The sequence below is a fragment of the Ammodytes marinus genome (assembly GCF_949987685.1).
Source record: "Ammodytes marinus genome assembly, chromosome: 21".
NCBI classification, from domain to species: domain Eukaryota; kingdom Metazoa; phylum Chordata; class Actinopteri; order Uranoscopiformes; family Ammodytidae; genus Ammodytes; species Ammodytes marinus.
Genome location: NC_137225.1, coordinates 11170230 through 11187835, shown reverse-complemented (window position 1 = coordinate 11187835; position 17606 = coordinate 11170230). Strand labels below are relative to the sequence as shown.

Genomic DNA, 17606 nt, shown 5'->3' with positions numbered 1-17606 from the left:
CCCAAGGACACAACAACCATGACACAGGTGGCAGGGCGGGGATCGAACCTCCAACCCTTTGATCATCAGCCGACCCTCTCTACCAACTGAGCCACATTCGCCCCAGGTACTGTAAATAATGTTATAGCTACATACCAATTATATTTTTAGAAAAGAAGCATTACAGTACAGTCTAAAATAAGTGTGTATTGTCCTTATTCAGATAAACGCAGAAGGATCTCTACCCAAAGAATGTTCAATGAAAGCTCAGAGTTCAGATGACTGAGGAACAGACAGGGCTGCTATTGTATATGCCATGGTGTGTGTGTGTGTGTGTGTGTGTGTGTGTGTGTGTGTGTGTGTGTGTGTGTGTGTGTGTGTGTGTGTGTGTGTGTGTGTGTGTGTGTGTGTGTGTGTGTGTGTGTGAAGAGAGAGCTGAGAGTCAGTGTGTGAGAACAGCGATCTTGTTGTGATGGAGAGACAGAGAGGTTATAGGCCTAGCCCTTCAGTAACGTTTACTGTGGCCTCGTAGCATCTGGCTGTGAATCCCTCTATTCAGATGACACATGTGCTCAATATGCCAAACTGGGAACTTCCGAGTGCTCTGGGCAAGTGAGGAAGGCAACAAGGGGATAGACACATTAGATTTATTGTTTCGGGAGCAATGTTTTCATTCATTTTTAAATGAGGTCTGTCATCAGACAAGGTTGAAATAGGAAATTAAATTAGAATAAAAATTGTGGAAAACGTTTAGGCTGCATACTCACAATTTTGTCATAGGCTTAGAGGAATTGTTGTTGTTTTTCTACAGTTAGCCTAACTTAGGCCTATTGCACACTCCATCTTCTTTTAAAACAGATATAGGCCTACGCCTAGCCTACATTTGGGCCTAGCTATTTTTTTTGTTGCTTAGCTTTCTTTAGCTAGGCTATCTAAAATGTAGGCTATTAACACCCTAACACAATTTCCCTGTAGCCTATGTGAAAACCTATCTATAGTGAAAACCTATTATTTACTATCTATGGTGAAAACCTAGGCTACTTCTGATTCATTAACTAATTGGACAAAGAAGCCAATGTCATTGTTAAGTTAAGACATTAATTGTCTATTTGAATAAATGTATGATAGGCTAGGCTACTCTAGGCCTATCTGATGACAACATTGTGAAAAGGGTGGCATTCCTTTGCTTACTGTATTGCCATATTTGGGGGAAAATAATGAGAACAGGAGTACATGAGTCGCCTACATGGACATAGTAACAACCAATGAAATGATCGGATGTTTGTATCAGCCAGACAACCCAGTTGCTATTGGTAGCCAAAGATAAATAATGCCAAGATAATTCAGTTCATTAACAATCCAAGTCTAAGAAAATCATTGTTTGTCAGACCAGAATTAAATTGTAGGCTATATCGAGCCTACAAACTGAAATTACGTATTCACTATTTATATTTCTAGCTGATAGGCCTACACACATACGAAATGTAAGAGGAAACCCTCGTAATACAACCCAAACAAAATAAGACAACCACATTGCTCATATGCGAGATAAACCTGCTAAGCGACACATATAATTGTCACGACACCATCAGTTACTTATAAATACCCTATATAATGTTGTATTCTACGTGTATAATCATTTCTAGGGGAGAAATAAAATTAATGTCACACTATGAGACAGTTTCCTATTGACGCTAGGGAAACCGGAAGTGGGTAGGGGTGAATCATCTTACTTTGCTCTGGCTACTTTTGCTCGTCAGTAACAACAGAAGCATCAGACAAGAGGCAACCTAATGATGGAAGAATTTGAAGGTGAGTTTTTTTTTTTTTACGTCCCGGTATTTTTTTAAATGTTTAACTGTGAACATTCACAACCTCTGTGTTTTCCATCCTTCCAAAATAGCGGAGTCAGCGACCTCCCCTTTTTCTTCTTTTTGTTTGTTTGGGATTTAGCCTAGTAAGTAATGCTAGGTAACGTCAGGGCCAAAGATGAAGCTAGCTGCTGACTCTGAATGGGTGTGATCCTTGTGTGATCCCCACATTAGCCATGGGCGCTACCCAGTGTTAGCATGCAGCTAACTAATGCACCTTGACATGAGTTAAAACACAGTAGTCTAGTAGGGAACCGCTACATGTGAATTCTCTGTTCAGTGCCCACCGGTATACAGACGATACGAGCATTGAAACGACGCTTTTTAAATCCGTAAACTTAAATGTTAGCTACCTTAAGACAGTTTTTTCTTCTCAGCATTTCTAAATTATTGGTGGAATCCCTTTGCAATTAACTGTAGCTATTGGTAGCCTAAATCAAGGACGACAATATATTGCATTGTGGGATGGGTCATTGTGTCTTCAGAAATGTAAAATGCTGAATGCATGAGCGCGAAAAGAAAATACTTCTGCATGATATCAAGCATTGGCTGTACCATCACAAGCCCTGTATGTGTCTACTACAGTTAGTCATTTTATCAGGAAAACAAAGGCGTGGTCCATTTTTCGTATGCCATCTAACTTTGTCTTATTCTTGCAGATGGTGAAGCTCCTCCTGCTGAGGATCTGGCCCAATGCAAAATCTGTAATAGAATGTTCTTCCCCAAAGTCCTGGTAAATAAATGAATACATAAGCACTCCCTGGTCGTTTTTAATGTTCCTCAGTGGCTATATGATGTGGTCTACTTTATTATACTATCTATGGGTCTACTGCATTCATCCGTGACACATTCTGAAGATGATGCATTTAAGGATTTAGCATAAAATGTTAAAACTTACTGGTGGTATTTTTTTGTTGTTGTTTGTCCTAAAATATTGATCTACAGTGTTAGGCAAGCGCTCAGATGTGCTCAGTTTGCTGTGGTGATATCTTCCATAGTTATTATCAGCTGACAGTAGTATGTGTGTCATTTGCAACAATACAAGGAGCCGGAAGGGCCCTTTTTGGAGAAGCTCTTTTAACAATGTTATAGTACGTGTGACCTACGCTTCTGGCAATACAGAGCTGAGATGTAACCCTCCCACATCGAAGCTAGTTAGACTTCAATAAGGTATTAGAACATTTAGTTTCCCTGTTTCCAGTTGCACATGTTTGCACTTACAATGAAGTACTCTTTTAGCTACATTATTGCCTTATGCATTAGAGCATTATTATTTAGTTTGTGTAAGGATGTGTGCTTTGTCAATGTTGGGAGGTTTAATATAATTGTATGCATAATTTAGAGGATTACTGGTGCCAGTTTATATTTGAAAGAAGTGTTTGCCTTCTTCTTGCACCTTGCAGCTGCAGACACACAACAATTGTCTTGCTTTCTTGCCTCTTTCAAAGACCTACATTTGGAAATGTGATTGAAACAATAGTGACAGCTAGGATAATGGGAATGTGAACATGATGGCAAGTGCTTCCCGAAACCTGTAGAAACAGATAAAGTTCTGAGCTGTGCAGTTATGGTGCACTTAGCATCTTTTGTTTTTCTCTTTTTCAACAGGAGAAGCATGTTAAAATCTGCCAGAAGTCCGCAACTAAAAGGCGGAAGGTTTTTGACTCCAGTAGACAGAGAGCTGAGGGGACAGACCTCCCTACACTCAAACCCATCAAACCAAAGGTACGAATACACAACATTTTATAACCGTTTCATGTGGTTATTAATAGGAAAACATGAGGGAAAAACTGCAGTCATACACCGCTGTATGGAAACTCACATGTTCAAAACATCCTAATTTAATCCTTTCATAACCTTAAGTCATGTTCATCTACTTTCATGATAGAAGTGACCTGCATATCTTAGTCTGAAGTCATTTATCTACACTATACGTATTTATTATACAAGACCTTACTAGCAATAGTTTGGTCAGTGCTAGTTCAGATATATTCCATATCACAATGTTCAACTGAGGTCACTGGAAGCCAGAGGAGAATCGGCTGTTAAAATGGGCTCAATATTGTCATCATTACTGTGGGGCCAAACGGCCAAATGTATTTCAACCATTGCCGTGCCATTTTAGTTTGGACATTCAGTGTTTTGTGTTGGTAGGGTATTTTCAAAATTAAATCACTTTTAATTATACTTTCAGTCACAAAGTTCATCTACTGGGAAAGTAAGTTTGATTTTTTTTTTTTAATTGTTCTTTCTTTCTGTATACATGGTATTTAGGGTTGCAAAATTCCGGGAATTTTCAAAGTTGGAAACTTTCCATGGGAATAAACGGGAATCTACTAAATTTAAAGCAACCCAATGCACTAAATTCTCCTAACTATGTTATTTCAGTCCTGGCAAACGTTCTAGACTGTAAAAAGTTTTTTCAACTAAGTTTTAATATATTTAATTATGAACATTTAATTTCAAATCAGATTTTTTTTAAAGTTTATTGAGACACCCAACATTTATTGAGACACCCAACATTATATCACAATATCATATATTGATTTTTACTAGAGCAGGTTTACAGAGGCTTAAACTGTGATTTTAAATATAGTTGGGGACAATATATTTTAGCATAATCTTGACTAAAACAACCAGATTTCATGCAAGTACACTTGGCAAATTGCGCATAGCACACATCCTACTGCAGGGGTACTGAGGCCATGCCCCCTACATGCACTGTGCATTCCTCCATCACATGGGGGGCATTTGACTTTATTTATTGAATGGGTGGGGTCAGACAGATGAGTAATATTTTACCATAGATAGTAAATAATATGGATCTAGCATCCCGGCTGACCTCAGTTATTCACACGGCATCCAATAATCCTGGTTTGTGCACGTCGCCATTTTGTGAGGGGGAGGGAGATAGCTGACGTATACCTCCGAGGCAAAGTGAGGGACAACGGGCGGAGAGCTGTCACTCAAGAGATCGCGCCAATACATTTTAACCTCCCAAAAGAATAAAAACTAGCGTGGGCCAAAAAAATTCACCCCCCTCAGTGTTGTCATGGAGATATGACCTAAACATACAGACTAAAATGGTTTTGTGGCCTAGGCTGTAAATAGGTTTATTAATGCTGTGAAAACGGCATGTTTAACATTGGAGTCAATGAGAGATGGCTGTCTTCTGCTCCCAGCCCCCAGTGGCACTTCCTGGTTACTACAGTTGTGGTCTCTTCCTTATTGGATGCTGGTAAAAATCGCTGAGGTTGGGGCTTGTATTTTACTCATCATTCATCTTTTTGTTGTTCAGTGAAATTATTGATTGTTCATAAAAATTATAAAGTTCTTCTTACAAATAAATCTGTTCAAATGTAATGTTTTTTTATTGTATTATTTTGCATGGATGTCTGCCTATGACCAAACATAGTGTATACATGTTTAGATTTATGTTTAGATATGAACAAAAAAATAATTTAAATTACCGCCATTTAGTTAATTCCTATAATTTCCAATTTTGAATATTCCCCAAATTCCCGAGCGAAAGTTCCCGTGGAAAGTTTCCGGAAATTTACCGGAAACTTTCCACCCCTTTGCAACCCTAATGGTATTTTAGTGGCACTGTTTATCCTGCTGAAACCCCAAATGTCATTCAATCACTGTTTCTAGCTTTATAAATGCTGATTTCCTTGCTTTTGAATATTTTGGCTTAAATAGTCTGGAGGTGTGTCGACTGACAATATTCCAATGTACACCATAATTTTTCTTTAGCCATAACTGTGTTACCCTTACTTTTCAAAAAGACAAAGAAGGAGCCAGAAATTTCAGAATAGTTTATTATGTAGTAATGTATCATGAAGTCAAGGTCTTGAAGCATGAGGAATATATACTCTAAACAAAAGCATGCTTGGAGGAAATGAGGAAAACTTGCTCCAGTTTCTCTCCAAATGATCCGTGGTTGTCAAACGGGCTTAATGAACTTGAAGACTGTAACCGTATAGGCGGAAGAAGGAAGTCAGCTGAGCTATCATGTTCCCACAGAAAGCAGCGCAGGGAACTAGTTCTGTCAGAAGTCATCAGCTTTAGATAAGACACACACTGCCACTGTAGATAGAAAATATATATTATTAACAGGCAGAATATAACTAAAGTTTCTTAGTTATTAGAGACAGACACATGTTGTTGAGAACTGCCTTCAGTAAAACCATGGCTTCCCTTGTTGGAATGTCCAGGCCTATAAGAGAGTAATCATTATACTTTAGGTCAATAGAACATATCAGATTGCAAATGGCTTCTAAGCATCCTAGGGGCCCCATAACATTTTCTTACTTAATTTCTTAATTCATTTGCTTATGATAAAAGTAACAATAGACTCTAGAAGAGAGGAGGTGATCTTAAATTTACATTACAACATTATTTTCAAGTTATCAGTTAGTCCGTTCAATGAATAGACAGCAATGCAATGGGAGTGACAGCACAGCAGCAGGACTAGCTGTCTGGTGTAACAGGGCATCTCCTCTGTGTTGCCTCCTGCCAGGCAGAGCCACCTAAGAAGCCATCCAACTGGCGCAAGAAACATGAGGACTTCATTGCTACCATCCGGGCTGCCAAGGGCATCACTCAGATCATGAAGGAAGGCGGACCATTGCCCCCGCCTCCTCCTCCTACATATGACCCAGGTACCTGCCAGCTCTAAGGGCAGTGGGATTAAGCAAGAAGTACAGGAATGACAGTACAAATTATTACTTAAAGGTGCTATAAGGAACTTTTAAATATTTATGAAACAGTCTAGTTTTTACTCTGATGATCATGGATTACATGTAACAGTAAACTAGACCATCATTGCAAAGAATGATATATATATATATTTTTTTGTCATGGGTACGCTCAACCAGAAACCAGTACTCACCCAGGAAAAAACACTACCGCTTGTCCAAAGGGGGTGAAAGAATTCAAATGAAATGAAAGTTCCTCGGAGCACTTTTAACTACGGTAACTGTTAAAATACTGTTTTTGTATTTTGAGTTTTTATTTATTTTTTGAGTTTTCATCATATAAACAATAAATGCAATACAAAAAAGCACATCACACAACAGCCCAAATACGGCAGACCAACAAAACCGACCTGGGCACAAGTAAATCAGAAAGGAAAGAGGATATAATAAAACAGAATAAATAGCGACATATAGATAAACAGGGGTGGAGGGGTTATCTACAGTTATACCATAGTCTGTGTGAATACTCTATTCTAATTGGCAGGAGAACATTCCATAGGTGTGGATTAACCCCTGATGTATTTTTAATTAAAATAAGAAAAATAATAAGAAACTCACAGGTGAAATCTTCCTCACGTAGCAGTACTTCCAGTAGTGTCACACGGCCTGTTTTGTCTCCAGACTATGTCCAGTGCCCTTTCTGTCAGCGGAGGTTCAACGAGAGTGCAGCTGATAGACACATGAAGTTCTGCAAGGAGCAGAAAGCCCGTATGCCCAAGAGCAAGTTAGGAGATGCAAAGAAGCCTCCTGCGCGCACACAGGTACACACATGCACAGACTGCACCGGAATTTTTTTTTCTTCTTGAAATATTTTTTATCCTGAGTTTTCCAAATGTGGTCACAGCTGTGTATAACATGCATAATTTTTCATAGTACATCTTGTTGTGTGTTAAAACATTTAAACATAACTTCCATGGTATGACTAAAATAGTCATAGTATGTTTGAAATATTTTATGATACATTGCGTACATTTAGCCACTGCTTTCATAATAATTAGAGTGAATTTGTAGCAACACAGCAACTCTCACCCAAATACTTGGCCAGGGAATTCTTAATTCAATGTTATTCCCACTTCTTTATAATGAAGTAGTGTTGTTCATAAATTGATACCTATTTCTTGTGGGTGATACGTAATTTTTGCAGGAGGCGTGGAATTAGCTACAGTCACTTAGGAACAGAAGGCACATGAGCGGGGAGTTAGTTTGGGAGCCATAAAACCGCAGAATCTGAACCATTTTATTTAAAAGCTTTATTGCTGTTTTATTATTCATCAAAATGAGAAAAAACCTTGGCCACTAATCATTATGTCACTTCGGTTTTATGACGTGCCATGGTGGAGTCATTTATTTAAAAAAAAAAATCAATATGGATCTCTGCGGCTTAGTCAAGTTTTCCATTTTTCTGCATTTCTCAGATTTTTTTCCTTCCAGCAGTTTAAGGCTACAAACCAAACACCAACCGTACTCATACATCTACAGTACAGTCTGGTCTGGCTTTGGTCAATAATTCTAGAAGGCTACTTAACTTATGTTTCCCATTCTTATTTCTGTTTCCTAAGTAGAGAATATACAGTATGTTCATCATTTATATCTTACATTTTGTGTTAGGTACTTATTTCCTTTTCCACACTCTCTCTGCCTGTCATCTGTACAAGCCTCCTGCTCCTGTCAAGAAGGCCAACTCTCCTGCTGCGTCCACCATCCCTTCTGCCTCTTCTCGTTTACCCCAGAGGTCAGGCTTTGGACAACCCACTGGTAAGGGCGCACCACAGATTCTTTCTCTTTTTTTGCATTGTTATATGGACCACCACAGTAACATGCGCATCTTCCTTCTTCACTTTCTTCACTCTGCGTTTCTCTCTCTCTCTCTCTCTCCCTCTTCCTCTCTAATGCTGAAGGAATCCCATCTAGTAAGAACTCCTCTTCAGGTTCGCTGAGGATGAGTCCCTCAGGCCTCACAAGCCCTCCATCAGGGTCAGTGAGCACACACACACACACACACACACACACACACACACACACACACACACACACACACACACACACACACACACACACACACACACACACACACACACACACACACACACACACACACACACACACACACACACACACACACACACACACACACACACACACACACACACACACACAGGCATTGTTCTTTTTTGTTGTTGTATACATTGAATCCTATGGGGTATTTTTTCGCCTTTACTATGCAGTGCTACAAAAAGTGATTTTTGACTCCACATGCTCAAAGTCTTTACATGTCACCTTTGGTAGTATAGAGAGTCAGTGGCAGCTCAAATGTGATGTGTTCTGAAAATTGCAGTTTTAAACTTTAAGATTGGTATGCAACCCGCAGGCCTCTGTGCAGTTTGCATTTGACTCATCCGTGTCTTTCTTCTCTTTTCTGTTTTTCCTCTCAGTGTGGGAAGTAAATCCAGAGCAGTGACATCTGGCCAAGGTTCTGTGAGGAACATTCAATCTGGAATAGGGATGAATAAGAAGAAAGTAGAATCCTCCTACATATCCAGGTGAGCAAGGTCACTGGCACATTTGCTCAAAAATAAAATGAAAAATAAAAAGTTAAGCATGATTGAATCACAAGGATACAACCATCGACAATACAACTGTGGTCTTGCTGCAGTGTCCTGACCTCTTGTGGTTTGGCGGCGTACTGCATACTCCTGGAGCTCTGGAAAGAATGCATACTTAGATCATTTTTATAATTTTACTTTAAATAAAAAGAGTGACAATTTCAAAATGACAGTAACATTTTGATTACTATTAAAACTATAATATCTCGTGTTCTTTTGTTCGGATGTATGGAAGGTAAAAAATAAAAGATGACTGGAAAAAAGTTTCAGAGTTCTCAGGTGTTGTTTAATGAAGTGAGATCACAGAACAGAGTATGCAGAAGTCAGAGACAGACAAAAAAAGTAATGAGCCTTTTCGACAGCAAGGCTTTTTAACATATCTTGACAAAGTCTATTGATTGGTCTATCTTGTTGTCTTGTATCTTCTCGTCCAATCCTCTTCTTCTTCGCTCTTGAATTATGCTCCTGGCCTTGGTTTGGTCAGCTGAGTCAGGAAAATACAATAGGCCTTTGTTTAAGATAGATACATCTCACTGTTCTATAGCCTCGTTATTCTGGGAAAAACGTCTATAAAACTTACAAGAAGTTTTGTGCTATTTAACTCCCTTCTATTGATTGTTAGTTATGTTATATAAGAGTAAATGCAAATGAATGTAGATGCAAATGAATGATGGTGGTTATAAGCATCATTAATATTAAAATCCTGACATTACATTTTATTTTAAATTCGTTTTTTATGTTCATGTTCTTGGGAGAAGGGTGTCTTGTGCCCGTTTAATACAATGAAGTAAATGCATAATCATGAATGAGTCAAGTAGGAACCTTGTAGGAAAGCCATAGCAATATACCTATCTACTGTTACCACAACACTAAATCCTGTCGACTTCAAAGGATTTGAAGTTATATTGTCTTTGCATGTTGTATCATGTCCATCTCATAAATTACCGTAACACATTTAGCAAGATGCTTTACAGTAAATCAAAAACCTTACCTTATATGAACTCTAAAATAAAGTTATCAGACAACCTATCATCAATCACAAATTGCTGTGCCTAGTGTCTAAAGTTGGCGCTCATTCAGTCAACTTTGTTGCATTTCTCAGGAATGATGTGGATGGCGGTAACGCAGTGGCAAACGGTGGGATGAGGAGCAAGTTCTGTCACGATTGTGGGACCAAGTATCCTGTGGATTCGGCCAAGTTCTGCTGCGAGTGTGGGGTCAGGAGGATGTGTGTTTAAAGGAGGGGAAGGGGAGGAACTACAAGAACGAAGGGGGGCACCGGTACTCAAACTACAGCTTTCAATGTAACTAATAAGAATTTTAAACCAAAATCAGGCTGTATTTTAACACTAGGGTCCAATTTCACGGCAGTAAAAAGGGGTCGGAATCAGCAGACTACCCTATGCTTCGTTTTAGTGTTCAGAGTATTTGTTGGTTCTCTCCTCAGCATGGCCTTGAGTCATGGATAAGGTCAATCCAATTAAAGCAATTAAGGCTATGGGTTACCTTTGGTATGGAATATCAATTATTTGTTAAGTCTAGCTGAAGACTTTTTCGATTTCTGAGTAGTATAATTTCTTCCATTTTCCTACTACAGACATAACCATCATCTATGATCCATTTTCTCATTACTTGATGTGTGATTCAGTTTGACTGGAGGCTGATGGATCTCTGTGTTAGGCTGATCTGGTATAAAGTCATGTACGACTGTGCTATGCTTCATAATATCAGTAGATGATATTGCTGAAAAAGGAGCAACCCACGCAAATACTTTTTTAAAATTTGCTTACTGCTGGATTTCCCTAACAACTTATCTGCCTGAAACATTATTGCCGTGAAACTAGAGCCTATATTTTTTTATTTTTTTGTCACCGGACAACAATCAAGAGTTTAGCACCCTATCGAGCAGTTGGTATGGATCGGTGCATCCTTAGAAGAGGTGAGGGAAGAGAGAAGTAAGATGGTAGATACAAAAAAGAGAGTTGGGTTGTATAAGTAAAGGAAAAGTGTCAAATGACTCACTACTAAGTGGGTGCGATTGTCCCCTGTATCTCAAACCTCAGTCAACCGTGATCTGAAAAGCATTCCTGAAATCCTGTACACCTCGGCTTCCTCCCAAACAGGAATACGCTCCCTATTGAAGTGCAATATGATTGACTACTAAAAAGAAAACAATGTGGTTTTTAAGAAGGGGAAACGTGGGTGAACTTTGGAAAAGCTATCACCTTGTATATTGACAGGGGCCGAAACCAAAAGATATCTAGCTGTTTAAGGTCACACTACAGGCAACATTTGTTACCAGCTACCTTAATGTTATCACCATAGGCCTGACGTGTTTTTGACCAATATAGCATTCACCCTAGCCCTTTCATTCCCTCTTATTTTATACAATGTGATACATTATGTATTTTCCTATTCCCTTTAATTTTTTTAACGAATGAACAATGTCTGCACTTTTTTTTTTTTTTTTTTCTCTCTCTCCAGGATTAAAATGTGTTTTTATTTGGATTTGAATGAAACCTGACTAGACCTGGATGTGTTACATATGCTTTTCCCTCGACAGTATTTCTATTGATGCGGTATTCCGTGCATTAAGGTATTTAGGGCCAATAGTTCAGTACAGTCATTTTAAATGCTCTGTACAGGTATGGCCGATCTCCTGATATAACGGACACTATTTCTGACACCACACAGTTCATTTACAGGTGGGAAAGGCCTTCACGTATGGCACATAGTTAATATTCATCAACTAAGAAACTCTTTTAACAGCACAGGCTAAGTATGATGATTTTTTAGGAGGAAGGCATTAGTTCAAAGATGCAAACTGTATTTAAATTACATGACAAGAACTGTTTAAATGGACGGGACATGTTTGTTCCTGTACTGAGTACATGAAACGGTTGTTAACCTGGGAACGGTTGTACGCTTAATGCCATGTATAGCCACCAATAATAAATTCCTATGAAGACGGCTTTGATGTAGTTGTGTGAGTGTCTGTTGAAATACTGTGGATCATTTATAAGAACAAAGTAACACTCAAGCCTTTGCTTTGTCTTAGATATAAATATATTTGGAATGCATGTGCCATGAGTCATGAAAAACCATGTACATTTTACAAAAGGAAATTAGCTACATGAAAATGCATTTTGGTAGAAAATAGCTGCTGCACAGAGTGGTGGGGCAAAGGCTGCATCTTTATGTTATATTTCTGTTACACAAACCAACAAATGGCATATTTAAACGTAATGTAGTTGTAGTTGCAGATGAGTATTTTGGCTGCCCAAGCTACAGTACATTCCTGATAAGTGTTTTATCCCCCCCCCCCCCATTAGGAAGGCACCATTAATCAAGGCGACAACTGAATGTGAGAGGGAAGCTTCTCCGAGGTTTCCCGGAACGGAGTGTGGTGTTTGAGCTGAGCTCCACCATCTGTGGGAGAATGTGCTTTTAAAAGATCAATCACATCCAACGATTAGTCAACACAATGTCAACTTGAGGAGGATGAATGGCTTCACACAGGCCTAAAACAACTCCCCACACAAATACCCCATACAAAGGAGCCTCAGCTATCCAAGATAACAAAATATGTGCCAGGACTAGTCATTTTAATCCAAAGCGAAAGCAAAACTGTATTTGAGCACCTTAATGTGTCTTGGTCATGCTTAAGCAGATCATCGCTAAGTGCAAGTTAATGTCATAGCATATTCTTTACAATCTAATCACTTAAATAATATCCTTTTAGCTGCAACTTTTAAATCATACAAAATAAGTTCCCTATTGAATACTCCATCCCCCATTGAAGAGCTTCTTTGTGCTGTTCCTCGTACACCTTGGTATGCAGTCCATTAGACGTTCTTGTACATTCTACATGCTGGCGGATGGTACATGTAGCAGTGTGTGCAGTGCGTGAGAGTCCAGTTTGTCAGGACGGCTTAAGAGCTTGTGTTTACCTAGCTTGAAAATCTTAAAAAGTCAGCAGTCATACAACACCCAAAACAGCTGGGAAAGGAGATATACACTGGTACTTTACAGCCAGGATAGCGTAAATGAAGTGGAAGCTTCCTCTTGCGTTATCCGACGAAGGGCGACATAGCGCAGAAGAACTGGCAGAGTGCAAGTTTTGTTTTGTTTCCCGATGAGCTGGGGTTTGGTCTCAGGTGTCTGACACAGTGTTCAGGTTCAGCTTTGCGTAGCACTCAGTCATGGTAGACAGCATTGCCATGACCCTGCAACGTTTTCTAGTCTCGATTCTTCTTCCGTTTTCGTCCCTCTTTTTTCTCGTTGTGTGCCTCGTCTTCACTCCGGGTCCTCTTGTCTAGTCATCAGAAGTTGGCACATAAATACAACGTGTTAGTAATTAGCATTGATCCCAATTAACATCAATTAGGTATGATGGTAAATTATAAAATTGCATTTCAGTGGATATGCTTTATCACTGGCAATGTACACAAATGTGGATGCATATTTAATCCTTATCAATATATGGCGAAACAGGGCTGACTCAGCAGTCAATGACAAATCAAAGTCTGATAACCCTCTGAGTCATCACATTACCGTATATGGGCTAAGATCAAAGGACAGTAGGCCTATGTGTGATCATCAGAAGTGAGGGACAGCCTTAAAAAGGTTCAAAACTTTGACTGTGGGCCAGTGTGGTGACGCCTAAGTCTACTTTGCTCTGCTGTATGACTCAGACTTTAACTATGAGATGCATAACAGGTCCGGAGGTAAACACGGTGTGGTGTCTCATGGATTTTGCGGGAAGATACTAATTTAATTTCAATTTGTAACACATCTTACTGAGCTAAACAAATGAGTAAAAACGGGATACGTATGCACTTCTGAACTCACTAGGCATCAGGATTTACAGCATTTCAGTGTGATTCAGAAAGAGTAACCAAAAAGGATCCAAATGACTTATGTCTCTCAGTTCATTTCAGTCAATTGCAGTGTACAATGAAGCATAATGGTAGTATGACTTTCTGCATGTGCATCTCTGCTGTAGCTTGTTTCTGCCTGGCACAAAGTTAACTTGGCCAAAACAACAAATAGGCTCATGTTTGGATGCAACCAGACATCGCGGTGAGTCACCTACAATGTTGAAGAAGAAAATACTACAGGCTGCCAACATTCCACTGGCTTTGTCAGTTAAATGTGCCAACATCTCACACTCTTAAGTTGGTCACCTGACTGCTGCTCCTGTCAAAGTTTAATTTATATTCACACATGTATTAAGAACGTGCATGCACATTTGAACGTCCTAAGAGAAATAACATGCATATAGACTTACCGTTGTCTCAGGACATTTGCACCACAATGAGTTCAAAACAGATTCTGCCAGTTTTTCTGTGTGTGGAAGCCTTGATCTCTTCATTTTGCAGCTTAGGTTGTGCAAGGTTCCCACAACATCCTGCAGACAAAGAGATATTCAAGTCACGCATTATGCTTTAATGAGTTTTTTCCCAGTTTCACTTAAATTTTGTTTTATGAGTTAGGCTTTTAAGGTGCTTGAATTGTATTGTTTTCATTTTGTGCATACAACGCACCTTCAGCTGCATTTTATGTATGAAGGGTGCTGTACAAAATAAGATGTATTATTATATTATTAATATTATTTGCACTCGACTCTTGCAGTGTGTACCCCCTCAACGACAACAAAGAGACCAATGCTCAGAAGCACAGTTGACCTTTGGCCTGGATAAAATCTACTATGCTACATGGTGGTGACGCAAAAGCTGACAGTGCTGCAGTATATCCTTAAAGGCCAGGGGCAGGGTCTCTGTTTTTTATGGTCACTAAATTGGTCAACCACTAAATGAAAATAAAAGACACATATACAAATGTAGCTGATAACTGCAGAATAAGAACCAGTCACTCACCCTGTCGTCTGAACAGTTGGGCAGCCTGTGTGAAAACCCTGAGCAGGATGAGTTTCGCAGCAAGGTTTCGATAGCTTCCCTCTTGAATGAATGAAAGAATGAAATCATTACAATGTTGAATATGAGTAACAAATACAAAGCTAGTTTGAAATATACACTTTATTATTTTTGTGCGGCATTTTATTGCTTTCAAAGCATGTTTGTAGGTCTGAATTTGGTTATAAAGGCAGTAGGCCTTTAGGTGAGCTATTTTGTATAACTATTACTATACAGTGAAACACTATAATTTAGGATTCAACCTGCATATGGCACACTTCTCCATGCATATCTGAAATAGTCATCAAGTAAGCATATCTTTTTCTGAACACGACTGGCTGCATATTTCACAAAGGGGCATCCAAATGTTTTTAAAAAAAAAGGGAAGAAGGAAAGGTCTGACTGTATACATGCACTGTCAAATGCACCAAATTTGGTAAACATACATCTGACACCTAATAATATGTTGAAGCTGCATTATCCACAATTTCCAGCGTACCAACAGTTTGTAATGTGCTTCTCAAACCCCCCCCCCCCCCGATTAGATTTGAGAAAGGATTAAAGGATTATGGCTGTAATCTCAGTTCAACTCATCACTGTTAATCGTTAATCGTAAAACATATTGTAGTTTCCACCTATTTAGATGGGATTGTACCCCCTTGGTTGTCATTTCCTAGTCGTAATGTCTGCGTCCCATTGGATGACAACACTATTGCCCCTGTGTGCAGGATGATACATTTAGCAAAGAGAAGTACAAAGAAGTTAGAATCACTTACTGTGTTGTGTAGATGAGTGTGCACGATTGCTCTGTAATCGTTTATGACGTCTTTGGGAGGCCTGTCACAGGACAGACATAGAGGTAGAAGCAGAAGAGCAAGAAGACTGATGCAAAGAAGAGGCTGAGGGTTTATGGTCACATAGTGGGCGGAGTGGGAGACAGAGGATGAATTAGTCAAATCATTCAAAACACGTTTGCATGTATAGCCTAATACAGTTTCACAAGGAACATGTATAGCCAAACCATAGCTGCTATGATCGAAACAGGTTCAAGAGACACCTCGCTTGTACCTTATAATGTTTGGCCGTCTAACCGCTGTAAGGAAACTACAATGGTTTTAATGTTGTCAGGGGACTCTCACTGATCCTTATGGCCTCCCCTAGTGTCAACCTTCACCACATTTTAATACCCAGTAGAAATATTGTTCTTATATCACTCCAGTACATTTATTACAGAGCAGATTTGAGGTCCTGTACTTGTAGGCCACCTGTAGGCATTTCAGAGGATACTAGTCCAATTTGTCCTCCACTGCATTTATTTGATAGCTTTACCAGATACTTTGCAGATTATTATTTAATTATAATAAAAACCATTATGAAACATGATCATCACGGTTATATTTCGAACTGCCCGACCGTGTAGGCCTACAAATTAATTGGAATAGTTAACCCTTGACCAACCACACGATTGTAATGCTGCTTACACGTGATTGCATCAATAATTATGACTATCACTATAATAGCCTATTCAGCCTCGAACTGAACGTAAACATAGACTTGAATTGAATCAAAAGCCGTAAAACGAGTTGGTCAATTCCTGTAAACCGGTGGCCAATTCCTGTAAATCCCAAACGCCTATTTCAGTTTCCTTCTGACTGGCAGATGGGAAATATTCACACGGGATTCCCCTGCCTGGGAAGAAAAAGTCTATAACCATAGAGTAGGTTAGGTCAGCCAGTCACTCGGCGGAGAAGGCACGGGGACGGTTGCGCGTATGGACCTTTATTATACTATCTAAGGTATGGACGGATCCCCGGTAAGTTTTGAGAGCGCTTCACAACGTTGCTGTTACACGTTACAGACTTTAATATCCCCTGCACTGACACCGAGACGACTTTCGGCTTTAAATCAACTCGGATCGTGATGATTTTTAAGTGTCAGTGCGTCACCACCTACTTATTAGGCCAACACTTTCTGTATATTACTCACCATTGGTCATTCTTCATTCATAGTCACCGCGGGCTAAGAGCTGCAAACTGGCACTCTGGCGTTTGGCTACATTGCTGCACAGGTGCTCACGTCGTCCTGATTTTACACCTTGAACACCAAAATCACGTAGGCTACTCGTCCTCTCACTGTTGCGGCTCTGGTTCTGGTGGTGCAGTCCCTTTCCCACGTCCTGCGTTACGCACGCCGCTGTGCAACCGCAGCATGTGATTTTACTTCCGTCCTCAGCAGCAGAGGGTTCACTTTACTCTCCGATTAAATAAAGTGTAAACTTTGAGGTTAACCCTCCGAGTAATATTTGCAGACACCCTTTTGATGACACTCTGTTTCCTTACGCGCTTATATAAATTGCTACAGAACGAATCTCTCCGCGTATAATGACTGCAAAACCCTACTTATAGTCTACCACACACCCACAGGTGGCCGTGTTCTTTGAGAGATGCTTTGGAAGACCAAACCGACCCTAACTGTCTC

General features: G+C 39.6%; 2 protein-coding genes across 4 annotated transcripts; one reads left to right on the top strand and one right to left on the bottom strand.

The window, feature by feature from the left end:
* Positions 1-1734: 1734 nt before the first annotated feature.
* Positions 1735-12185, top strand: zc2hc1a (zinc finger, C2HC-type containing 1A). 2 transcript variants are annotated; one of them, XM_080049862.1, is made up of 10 exons: positions 1735-1791; positions 2510-2583; positions 3459-3575; positions 4045-4068; positions 6373-6514; positions 7232-7371; positions 8266-8365; positions 8509-8584; positions 9043-9150; positions 10316-12185. In XM_080049862.1, exons 1-10 carry the CDS (start codon positions 1773-1775, stop codon positions 10449-10451), a joined length of 936 nt encoding a protein of 311 aa, XP_079905988.1. In that variant the 5' UTR covers positions 1735-1772; the 3' UTR covers positions 10452-12185. The 2 variants fall into 2 exon arrangements, with proteins under 2 accessions (XP_079905988.1, XP_079905989.1); XM_080049863.1 differs by lacking the exon at positions 4045-4068.
* A 117-nt stretch (positions 12186-12302) lies between these two features.
* On the bottom strand, positions 12303-17337 carry LOC307268035 (uncharacterized protein). Of its 2 annotated transcripts, none has more exons than XM_080050547.1 (5): positions 17115-17337; positions 15905-16027; positions 15093-15173; positions 14504-14623; positions 12303-13528 (listed from the first exon to the last, which is right to left on the bottom strand). In XM_080050547.1, the coding sequence occupies exons 1-5, from the start codon at positions 17115-17117 to the stop codon at positions 13367-13369; spliced, it is 489 nt and encodes a 162-aa protein (XP_079906673.1). In that variant the 5' UTR covers positions 17118-17337; the 3' UTR covers positions 12303-13366. The 2 variants fall into 2 exon arrangements, with proteins under 2 accessions (XP_079906673.1, XP_079906674.1); XM_080050548.1 differs by having other exon boundaries at positions 15905-15965.
* Positions 17338-17606: the final 269 nt, after the last annotated feature.

Excerpts from the sequence above, each read along its gene's own strand:
- zc2hc1a (XM_080049862.1), top strand. Across the intron at positions 7,372-8,265 it reads AGCCTCCTGCGCGCACACAG|CCTCCTGCTCCTGTCAAGAA; the intron begins GTACACACATGC and ends CATCTGTACAAG. Across the intron at positions 8,366-8,508 it reads AGGCTTTGGACAACCCACTG|GAATCCCATCTAGTAAGAAC; the intron begins GTAAGGGCGCAC and ends CTAATGCTGAAG.
- LOC307268035 (XM_080050547.1), bottom strand. Across the intron at positions 15,174-15,904 it reads ACACTCATCTACACAACACA|AGGGAAGCTATCGAAACCTT; the intron begins GTAAGTGATTCT and ends CATTCATTCAAG. Across the intron at positions 13,529-14,503 it reads GCAAATGTCCTGAGACAACG|ACAAGAGGACCCGGAGTGAA; the intron begins GTAAGTCTATAT and ends TCTGATGACTAG.